This window comes from Panthera uncia (genome assembly GCF_023721935.1).
Source record: "Panthera uncia isolate 11264 chromosome B2 unlocalized genomic scaffold, Puncia_PCG_1.0 HiC_scaffold_24, whole genome shotgun sequence".
Taxonomy (NCBI): domain Eukaryota; kingdom Metazoa; phylum Chordata; class Mammalia; order Carnivora; family Felidae; genus Panthera; species Panthera uncia.
The window spans coordinates 41309126-41321256 of NW_026057580.1; the positions used below are offsets into that span (position 1 = coordinate 41309126).

At 38.4% G+C, this 12131-nt stretch overlaps 2 protein-coding genes across 5 annotated transcripts in view; both read right to left on the reverse strand.

The window, feature by feature from the left end:
• The window catches only part of LCA5 (lebercilin LCA5), a 96500-nt gene that overhangs the window by 63900 nt on the left and 20469 nt on the right, over positions 1-12131 (reverse strand). For 3 of the 4 annotated variants that reach the window (XM_049653923.1, XM_049653924.1, XM_049653921.1), the window contains exon 1: positions 4647-4717. The exons of the other annotated variant lie outside the window; for it this stretch is intronic. The gene's annotated coding sequence lies outside the window, so the exon portion shown is untranslated. Of the gene's footprint in view, positions 1-4646; positions 4718-12131 lie in introns of those variants that run through there. 4 annotated transcript variants of the gene reach the window in all.
• Positions 5748-6487, reverse strand: LOC125938653 (paralemmin-1-like). Its single transcript, XM_049653925.1, has one exon. It carries the CDS (start codon positions 6437-6439, stop codon positions 5828-5830), a length of 612 nt encoding a protein of 203 aa, XP_049509882.1. The 5' UTR covers positions 6440-6487; the 3' UTR covers positions 5748-5827.

Below are 12131 nucleotides of genomic sequence, written 5' to 3' on the forward strand. Positions count from 1 at the left end.
AAGCAAACAAAAAGTAACAAATTAAAAACAAAAAGACCCTAAACACTAGGCTAAAAGAAAAAGGAAGATGAAGTAAGGCAACTAATAAAACAACTACTAATTTTTCTTACAAAGTATAACTATTAAACAACCAATGACTCAACAAAGAAATCAAAAAGAAAATAAAATACATAGGAACAAATGAAAATGAAAACACAGCAGTCCAAAATCCTTTGGGACACAGTGAAAACAGTGCTAAGAGAGAAATTCATAATGATTTGTACTTACCTCAAGAAACAAGCAATCTCAAATAAGCAATCTAACCCAGCACCTAAAGAAGCTTCAAGAGGAAAAGGCCCAAAGCTAGTAAAAGGAAAGAAATAATAAAGATCAGAGTGAAATAAAGACTAAAAAAAAGGAAAGATTAATGAAACCAAGAGCTGGTTCTTTGAAAAGAAAAACAAAATTGACAAACCTTTAGCCACACTCACCAAGAAAAAAAGAACTCACAAATAAATAAGATCAGAAATTAAAGCGATGTAACAAATGAAATACAAAGAATTAGAATAGAATGCTATGAAAAAAATTTATGACAACAAATTGGGCAATTTAGAAGAAATGGTTAATTTCCTAAATAAATATACAATCTTTCAAAATTGAATCAAGAAGAAATAGAAAATCTAAACAGACTGATTACTAGTAAAAAAAAAAAAAAAATTGAATTGATAATCAAAAAACTCCCAACAAAAATAAATCTAGGATCAGATGTATTCACACGTAAATTCTACCAAAAATTTAAAGAATACCTACTCTCAACATTTTTCCAAAGAAGACATATAGATGGCCAACAGACACAAGAAAAGATGCTGATTATCACTGATCATCAGGGAAATACAAATCAACACTACAGTGAGATATCACCTCACACCTGATAGAATGGCTAAAATCAACAACACAAGAAACAACGAGTGTGGGCAAGGATGTGGAGAAACGGGAACCCTCTTGCACTATTGGTGGAATGCAAACTGGTGCAGCCACTCTGCGAAACAGTATGGAGGTTCCTCAAAAAGTTAAACATAGAACTACCCTATGATCCAACAATTGCACTACTAGGTATTTACCCACAGAATACAAAAACACTAATTTAAAGTGATACATGCATCCTGATATTTATAGCAGCATTATCTACAATAGCCAAACCATGGAAACAATCCAAGTATCCATTGACTGATAAGTGGATAAAGAAGATACGGTATATATACACAATGGAATATTACCCAGCCATAAAAAGGCATGAAATCTTGCCATTTACAATAGCATAGATGGAGCAAAAGAGTATTATGCTAAGTGAAATAAGTCAGTCAGAGAGACAAATAAACCTTATGATTTCATTCATATGTGGAATTTAAGAAACAAAACAAAAAAACGTAGGGGAAAAACTGAGAAGCAAACCAGGAATGGACTGATGGTTACTAGAGGAGAGATGGATGGTGGGATGGGTTAAATAGGTGATGGGGGACTAAGGAGTGCACTTGTGATAAGCACTGGATGTTATATGAAAGTGCTGAATCACTAAACTGCACACCTGAAACTAACATTACACTGTAGTTAACTAACTGGAATTTAAATAAAGACTTAAAAAAAAAGAAAAGAAAAGAAAGAATACCTATTCTCCTCAAACTATTCCAAAAACAGAGGAGGATGGAAAGCTTCCAGATACATTCTATAAGGTCAGCACTACCATGATACCAAAACCAAAGATACTACTGAAAAAGAAAACTACAAGTCAATATACCTGATGAACATACATGCAAAATTTCAACAAAATATTAGCAAACTACATTCAACAATACATTAAAACAATCATTCAGCATGATCAAGTGGGATTTATTCCAGGAATGCAAGGATAGCTCAATATCTGCAAATCAATTAACATGATACACCACATAGCAAAATGAGGGATAAAAATCATATGATCATCTCATTAGGTGTAGAAAAAGCATTTGACAAAATTCAAAATTGTTCAAGCCATCTATTGAACAAAAGCTTTCAACGAAGTGGGTTAAAAGAAAACATACTGCAGTATAATAAAGGCAATGTATGTCAAACCCACAACTAAACACCATACTTGCTGAAAAACTGAGAGCTTTTACACCAAGATCAGGAACATGACAAGGATGTCTAGTCATGACACTTCTACTCAAATAATACTGGATATCCTAGCCACGTCAATCAGACAAGAAAATTTTAAAAAGGCGTCCAAATTGGTAAAGGAAAAAAACTGTCACTATTTGTAGATAATACAAAACTATACATAGAAAACCCTAAAGACTACCAAAACACTATTAAAGTAAATTAATTCAATAAATTTGCAGGATACAAAAATAATATACAGAAATCTGTTGTGTTTCTATACACTAATACCAAAGTAGCAGAATTTTATTTACAAATTCCATTTACAATTGTTCCACAAAGAATAAAATACCTAAAAATAAATTTAACCAAGAAAGTGAAAGGCCTATACTCTCAAAACTATAAAACACTGGGCACATGGGTGGCTCAGTCAGTTAATCATCCGACTCTTGATCTCAGCTCAGGTCAGGATCTCACAATTCATGAGTTTGAGCCCCATGTCAGGCTATGTGCTGTCAGGGCAGAGACTGCTTGGGATTAGCTCTGTCTGTCTCTCTCTTGCTCTCTCTCTCAAAATAAATAAATAACCTAAAAAAAACACAAAACCCTGTAAAACACTGATGAAAGAAGTTGACAATGACAGAAGCAAATGGAAAAATACACCATGCTCATATGTTAGAAGAATTAATGTTGTTAAAATGTCTATACTACTCAGAGTAACGTACAGATTCAATGCAATCCCTATCAAAATACCAACAGTATTTTTTTTACAAAACTAGAATAACCCTAAAATTTGAATGGAACTACAAAGACCTCGAACAGCCAAAGCAATTTTGAGAAGGAAGGAAAAAGCTGGAGGAACCACAATCCCAGACAGTACTGGCACAAAAACAGACACATAAATCAATGGAACAATATAGAGAGCCCAGAAATAAACCCGCACTTGTGTGGTAAATTCATTTGACAAAGGAGGGTATATACGATGGGAAAGACAGCCTCTTCAATAAATGGTGTTGGGAAAACTGACCAGGTACATGCAAAAGAATGAAACTAGACCATTTTCTTAAACTATACACAAAAATAAATAACACAATAAAGACCTCAATGTGAGACCTGAAACCATAAAACTCCTAGAAGAAAACATAGGCAGTTATCTCTTTGATATAGACCGTAGCAACACTTTTTAGATATTTCTCCTCAGGAAAGGGAAACAAAAAGCAAAAGTAAACTACTGGGACTACACCAAAATAAAAACTTTTGCACAGAAGAGGAAACCATAAACAAAAAGCCAACCTAGTACACCTGTTAAGGGGTTAATATCCAAAATATATAAAGAACTTATACAACTCAACACCCAAAACCAAACAATCCAATTAAAAAATAGGCAGAGAACCTGAATAGACTTTTTTCCAAAGACATACAAATGGCCAATGGACACAAGTAAAGATGCTCAATATCACTAATCATCAGGGAAATGCAAATCAAAACCACAATAAGATATCACCTCAAACCAGTCAGAATGGCTTGTATCCAAAAGAAAAATTATAAGTGCTGGAGAGGATGTGGAGAAAGAGAACTCTCATGCACTGTTGGCAGGAATGTAAACTGGTGCAGCCACTGAGGAAAACAGTATGGAGAGTCTTGAAAAAATTAAAAATAGAAATACCACTATCTATTAAAAATAGATATTCCACTACTGGGTATTTACCAAAAGAAAACAAAAACACTCATTTAAAAAGATATATGCACCCTTACATTAACTGCAGCATTATTTACAATAGCCAAGATATGGAAACAACCCAAGTGTCCATCCACTGACAAATGGATAAAGAAGATGTGGTATATACACAATGAAGTATTACCCAGCCATAAGAAAGAATGAGATCTTGAAATTTCTGACAACACGGGTGGACCCTGAGGGTATTATGCTAAATGAAATAAATCAATTAGAGAAAGACAAATACTATATGATTTCACTTATATGTGGAATCTGAAAAACAAAACAAATGAACAAATTTTTAAAAATCAGAAACAGACCCATAAATACAGAAAACTGGTGGTTACTCGGGTTGGAGGTGGGGTGCCTGGGATGGGCAAAATGGGTAAAGAGGAATGGGAGGTACAGGATTCCAGTTATGGAATGAATAAGTCATGGGGTTGGAAGGTACAGCATACAATATCTAGTCAAAGGTATCATCATGGCATTGTATGGTGACAGTAACTTCACATGTAGTAAGCACAGCATAACCTATAGGTTGTCAAATCACTACGCTGTATGCTTAAAACTAATGTAACACTGTGTCAACTGTACTACAGTAATTTAAAAAAAAGGATAAGCAAATAAAAATAAGTACTCTAGCTTAATAAGATTACATACCAACTTAGCACTGGAATGAAACCTGGGGGATCACTCTTTTCTTTGAACAGATTAAGAAAACTAGCACCCATAAAAACAAACTGGGTTACCCAAGATTATAATTTACCTAAGGTCACAGAGTTAAGACAGTAAGCCTTGAAATGGACCACAAGCATACCTCAGATATACTGCAGGTTTAATTCCAGACCACCACAATAAAACGAATATTCCAATAAAGTGAAGACTGAAAGAAAAATAGTCAAATGAATTTTTTGGTTTCCTGATGCATATAAATGTTTAAACCATACTGCAAGAGCATTATGTCTTTAAAAAAAGGTATATACCTTAATTTAAAAATACTTCATTGCTAAAAAATGCTAATTATCATTGGAACTCTCAGGGAATTGTAATCTTTTTGCAGTGGAAAGTCTTGATAATGATGCATGCTGACTGATCAGGGTGGTGGTTGCTGAAGGATTGGGTAGTTACGGTGATTTCTTAAAAGAAGACAATAGGGGTGGGAGGGAGGGCAGGGTGGGTGATGGGTATTGAGGAGGGCACCTTTTGGGATGAGCACTGGGTGTTGTATGGAAACCAATTTGACAGTAAATTTCATATATTAAAAAATAAAAAAAATTAAAAAAAAAATTAAAAAAATTAAAAAATAAAGTACAAAGCAATCAACTCCAAAAAAAAAAAAAAAAGAAGACAATAAAGTTTGTGTCACTGATTGATTGACTCTTCCTTTCATGAACAATTCTTCTGTAGCATGCAATGCTGTTTGACTGCATTTAACTCATGGAACGTTCAAAATTGGGATTAATCCTCTCAAACCCTGCCGCAGCTTTGTCAACTAAGTTTATATAATATTTTAAATCCTTTGTTGTCATTTCAACAATTTTCACAGCATCTTTACCAGGAGAAGATTCCATATCAAGAAATCACTCTTTGTTCATCCATAGAAAGCAACTCCTGTTCAAGTTTGATCATGACACTGCAGTAAGGCAGTCACATCTTCAGGCTCCACTTCTAATTCTGGCTCTCTTGCTATTTCCAACACATCTGCATTAACTTCCTCCAAAGTCTTGAATCCCTCAAAGTCATTCATGAGAGCTGGAATCAACTTGTTTCAAACTTCCATTAATGTTAATATATAGGCCACAAATAAATGTTCTTCATGGCATCTAGAATGGTGAATCCCTTCCAGGTTTTCTTTTTTTTTATCTAAATTTATTCCTGAGCTCCAGACCGAAGGGCTGGGCCCACGGGCCGAGGGGCTCTGCTAGGACAGAGCCGCGTCCCCCTGTGATTCGATTCCCAGAGCCCAGCCTAGGACCCAGCCCTCGGCCAAGCTTCGGGTCAGGTTCCTTTGGTCTCGTCTTCGTACACCTTGATGCCCTGAGGGAGCGGCTCCCGAGGGAGCAAGGTGGTGCTGGACAGCACCCGGGTCTCCCCCGTCACCTTGTCCTTCTCCACCGTGATCTCGACCGAGTACATGGCTGCTTTCATCATGGTGGAGCCTTCGACCGTCCTCACAGGGGTGTTGGAGACTCCTTTCTCTTTGGGCGTGCCCACCGGGGCCTGCCGAGAATCTAGCGCCACCTCCGTCTTCTCGTCCTTGGCCGGGCTCGGGGCTGCGGCGCCCTCTCCAGCAGCGGTGGTGAGCGGGCCCGCGTTCTCCAGCACCTCAATCTCCTTCTGGAGCCTGGAGATGGACCCCTCCAGCAGCCGCGCCCTCTGCTCGTCCTCCCGCATCTGTCTCCGCATGTCCTCATCCCCCTGTGATGCTGAGGACGTCTCCCCCAGCAGCCAGCGCTCCCGCAACGCCTTGGACTTCAGGTGCTGTAGCTGCCGACGGTCGTCCTCCAGCTGCCGACGCTTGCTCTCCATTTCCGCCTGCCACCTCCGCTTCTCTGCAATGGCCTGGAGCCGCTCCTGCTGGGATGCGGTCTCTGCCGCCAGGACCTCCATCTCCACGCCGAGGTCCGGGTGGGTCCGCGATGCTGGGCGGGGGCGGGCGCAGGGCGGGCGCGGGGGCGGGGGGCTCGGGGTGGGGGGCAGCGGCGGGCCGGGCAGTGGTGGGGGGAGGCCTGGAGGGCTAAGGCCTGGCAGCCGGGGCTGCGCGGCGCGGGGGCGGCGGCACCGGCTCGGGCATCGCCCGAGAGAGAGGGAGACACAGAATCTGAAACAGGCTCCAGGCTCTGAGCTGTCAGCACAGAGCCCGACGCGGGGCTCGAACCCATGGAGTGCGAGATCGTGACCTGAGCCGAAGTCGGACGCTTAACCAACTGAGCCACCCAGGCGCCCTGCTAATATGTATTTTCAAAATAAGATTTGAGTGTCAAAATTACTCCTTGATCCAGGGAGACAGAATGGACGCTGTGTTAGCAGGCATAAAAACAACATGAATCTGTCTGTCCCTCTCAGAGCTCCTAGGTGACCAGCTGTGTTGTCAATGAGCAGTAATAGTTTGAAAGGAGTCTTTTTTCTTGGGCAGTAGGCCTCAACGGTAGGCTTAAAATATTTAGTAGACCATGCTGTAAACAGATACGCTATCATCAAGGCTTTGTTCTTCCATTTATAAAGCAGAGGCACAGATTTAGCATAATGCTTAAGGGCTCTAGAATTTTTATAATGGTAAATGATCACTAGTTCAACTTAGTGTCATTAGTTGCATTAGCTCATACCAAGAGTCAGCCTGTCCTCTAACGCTTTGAAGACACTGACTTCTCCTTTCTAGCTATGAAAGTGCTAGATGGCATCTTGTTTCTATAGAAAGCTGTTGTCTACACCGAAAATCTGTTGTTTAGTAAAGCCACCATCTTTATTATCTTAGATCTACTGGATAACTTGCTGTAGCTTCTACATAAGCACTTCCTTAACCTTGCACTTTGATATTAACATGATTTCTTTCCTTAAACCTCATGAGTCAACTTACTGTAGCTTCAACTTTTTTTTTTTTTTTTTTTTTTTTTTTTTTTGCAGCTCTCTCTCAGCCTTCACAGAACTGAAGAGGGTTAGGGCTTTACTCTGGAATAGGTTTTGGCTTACAGACTGTTATAGCTGGTTTGATCTTTTATCCAGACCACCAAAACTTTCTTCGTATCAACAATAAGGCTGTTTCACTTTCTTGTTCATGTGTTCACTGCAGCAGCACTTTTGATTTCCTTAAAGAACTTTTCCTTTGCACTTGCAACTTGGTTGTGTGATACATGAGACCTACCTTTTGGCTTATCTTGGCTTTTGACATGCCTTCTCATCAAGCTTAAATCATTTCTAGCTTTTGATTTAAAGTGAGAGATGTCTGAATCTTCCTTTCTCTTGAACACTTACAGGCCATCATAGAGTTATTAACTGGCCTAATTTCTATCTTGCTGTGTCTCAGGGAATAGAAATGCCCAAGGACAGGAAGAGAGAGATGGGGTAACGGCTGGTTGGTGGAGCAATCAGAATACACACAATAATCAGTTAAGTTCACTGTCTTACACAGGTGCAGTTCATGGCACCCCAAAACAATTACAGTAGTAACATCAAAGATAACTAATCAGAGATCACCATAACAAATATGGTAAAAACAAAAAAGTCTGAAATACTGTGAGAATTAAGAAAATGTGACACGGACAGAAAGTGAGCAAATGCTATTGAAACAATGGTGCCAATAGACTTGCTCAATGCAGGGTTGCCACAAATCTTTAAATTGTAAAAAAAAAAAAAAAAAAAAGGCAGTATATGCAAAGCATATCAATGTGCAATGAGGTATGACTGTACAGTTTTCTCTCAGTTGAGTAATCCATTTGGTATTTCAATATCAACAATCAGATGAGAACTGCCTCATCTTTGAAGTCATCTCCATCAGCATCTATCTCATACTGTTGCCCTCCCACCACTAAAACTAAAGAAACATTTCTGCTCTTTTTCAGAGCTAAACCTTTGACCTATCTCCCTTCCCACACTTCTCTATCTCAAGGATTCTGCCCTTGCTACCCTCTGTATAGGACCATTCCTATCAACAGAGGCTCTAATAAAGCTGTTGTGTACCTCTACATTCGAATGCATCTATGATGCAATTGCTCTACTCTAATTTTCCAGTGAATCTCTTTGGAAGAGTAATCTAGAATCTAGAATGTTATCTCTACTTTCCCAACCAGAATCTGAATCCACACTAGTCAGGTTTTCATCCCCACCATTCATCTTGGCTAAATCCAGTAGCCAATTTTCCATACTATTCATCCTTGACCTTACAGCAACATTTGAAACAACTAACCATCTCCCTCCTTCCAGAAGTCTCTTTTCTTTCTAGGCTCCCATAGCCAGCTGCTTTCCTGGTTTTCTTACTAACTCTCTGGCTGTCTCTTCTCAGTCTCTTTTGTTGAGTCTGCCCCCTCTTCCTTATCTCTAAATGTTGGAAAACCCAAGTCCCCACATACTGGCCTTCTTTTCTTTATCTACACTCTCTCCTTAGGTGATCTCATCTAGACTTCATTTACTCTGACTTTCAGATTCACATATCCACCTATGTATTTGACAACTCCACCCGGGTATCTGAAAATCATTTCAAACTTATATATCCAAAACCAAAATCATGATTTGTCCTCTTTCTACACCCACTCTTTCCTATTTTTCTAATTTCATTAAATGGCACATCCATGTACTAGATTTTATGTTGCAAATCTAAGGATCATGGATTCCTTCTTAACCTCACATCCCACATCCAAACTTTTCTCTTAAGAGAGAAAAGTTACCTAAATTAACAGAACACTGAAGATTTATGTTCCACGTACAGTTCTCCAGCTAATTTAAATTAATTCTTTGTGATGGAGAATGAATTAACTAACAGTTATTCATCTGCTTTCCCTATCTATACAAGGGTAACTAGATAAAAGCAAAAAAGAAAAACTCCAAGTCTTGCCCAATTTCAATTCCTAAGAATTGTTTATTTCCTAACAATTATCACTTTGTCACTACCCCCCAGCCAATGCAATCATTCTAAACCAGCATTGTCTAAAAGAAATAATGTGAACCATATAAAGAATTTAACATTTTTTCAGGAGCTGCAGGAAAATACAAACTGTGAAATTTTAATAGTATATCTTATTTAACTCAATAAATCCAAAATACTATTTTAACATATGATTAATATTTAATAGTATTATTAAGGAGATATTTTATGTCCTTTTTTATGGACTAAGTTTTCAAAATTCCATGTGTATTTTGCACTTACAGCATATCTCAATTCTGACTAGCTAGCTCAGTAGCCACTGTATTGGATAGCACAAATGGCCTGGAGTGCTACTATGGCGATGCTAGAAAACCAGCAAATCTAACACATCACTTTTCATCCAAAAATTAACTTACTTCTAAAAAAAAAAGTCCCAAATAGTATAGGTCACACATAATAGGTCAGAAAAAGATGACCAGAAGCCCATTCAGTACCAGAAGCCTCCTTATATAAAGTTTCAAATGAAAGTAGACCTAAGCCAAAAGTCTACTATATATGGAATATCATGATTAGCTGATTCATGTGACTAAGAAAAGTTCTTAGTTTTAGGGGTGCCTGGGTGGTTCAGTCGGTTGAGCGTCCAACTTCTGCTCATGTCATGATCTCACAGCTTGTGAGTTTGAGCCCTGCGTCGGGCTCTGTTCTGACAGCTCAGAGCCCAGAGCCTGCTTTGGATTCTATGTCTCCCTCTCTCTCTGCCCCTCCCCCTCTTGTGCTCTGTCTCCCTTTCTCTCTCTCAAAATAAATAAACATTAAATTTAAAAAAAAATAAAAAAAGAAAAGTTCTTAGTTTTAAGGAAAAAAAAACTATACAAAATCAAAGAACTGTTAATTTCCTGTCATTTCCCTGTATTCAGGCTTCTTTGTGTAAAACATTGGTGCCTGGCTATCTCTCCTGCCAGCAGAAGAGCTCATACAACAGACAACTAGATGAGTAAAATGAAAACAAACTAAGAAAGAAAGATATAAATAAGGAGATCTCTCAAAAAGGAATGGAAATAACTGAAGATGAGACAAAGGTAAAAACAATATTGTTGCATTTAAAACTGCAACTGCTTCTCTCCTATAAAAGAGATAAAGTATTATAAACAGATAATAAAACCAAGTAGTTTTTCACTCTTCTACCTATATTTTCCAGGATATCCCCTAAGCATTTCTTTATCCTACCTTTATTTACAGAACACCTACTATTTTTTTTTAATGTTAATTTACTTTTGAGAGAGACAGACAGACACAGTGTGAGTGGGGGAAGGACAGAGAGGGAGGGAGACACAGAATCTGAAGCAGGCTCCAGGGTCTGAGCTGTCAGCACAGAGCCCAACACAGGGCTGGAACTCACAGGCTGTGAGATCCTAACCTGAGCCGAAGTCAGACGCTTAACTGACGAAGCTACCCAGACACCCCTACACAATACCTACTCTTGCTTTAAAATCAAACTATGTTTAGATTTTGAGTATGGTTTCCCAGACTCTAGGTCAGATCACAATATATATTACACTTAAAATTTAAGGCATAATCAGCTTCATTTTAAACAGCATTTTGAAACAGTAGGTCAAATTAAAGCATCTTAACTACAACGTGCATTCCCAAAGTCTAGTCAGTCAAATGAAAACATCATAGAATATTTATTCATTCATGCATAAGGCATTTACTGAACACCTACTATGCCAGGCACCAACCTATGAATGGAGATACAAAATTAAGTAAGATACAACTGATAGGCTACTATTAAGAAACTCCAATACAAGAAAAAGATAATGCAAGAGTATGAGTATTAATGACCAAAAAAGTAAAGCAGGCTAAGTAAACTTATAACTAAGATTAGAGGAAAGGGGTGTCTGGGTGACTCAGTCAGTTAAGCATCCAGCTCTGGATTTCAGCTCGGGTCATAATCTCTTGGTTAATGAGATGGAACCCTGCTTCGAGCTCATATATGTATGTGCATATGTATATACATACATATATATATATGTATATATACATACATATATATAAAGAAACAAACAAACAACTAAGATTAGAGGACAGAGAGAGTTTGGGGACAATTCCAGGTAAGGCCTAAATTGAATCTTTAGGTATTAGCAGAAGTTATGCACAAGTATATGTATTTGCGGATTGTTTTTTTTAGAGGGGACATGGGGAGGGAGTTGGGCAGGTAGATGAGGTGAGAGAAGACCCAATTTCAGTAAGAGGAAGCAACATTTGCAAAAGTAAAAGGCATTTATAAGTGTGGAATATCATCAAACTGCAAATAGTACACAACTGTGCTATCTAATACAGTGGCTACTGAGCTAGCTAGTCAGAATCAAGATATGCTATAAGTATAAAATACACATGGAATTTTGAAAACTTAGTCCATAAAAAAGGTCATAAAATATCTCCTTAATAATACTGTTAAGGGGTGCCTGTGTGGCTCAGGCAGTTAAGTGTCCGACTTCAGCTCAGGTCATGATCTCAAGGTCTGTGAGTTCGAGCCCCGCGTCGGGCTCTGTGCTGTCAGTTCAGAGCCTGGAGCTTGCTTCGGATTCTGTGTCTCCCTCTCTCTCTGTCTCTCCCCCACTCACGCTCTGTCTTTATCAAAAAGTGAATAAACATTAAAAAAAAATTTTTAAGAATATTCTTAAATATTAATCATATGTTAAAATAGTATTTTGGATTTATTGG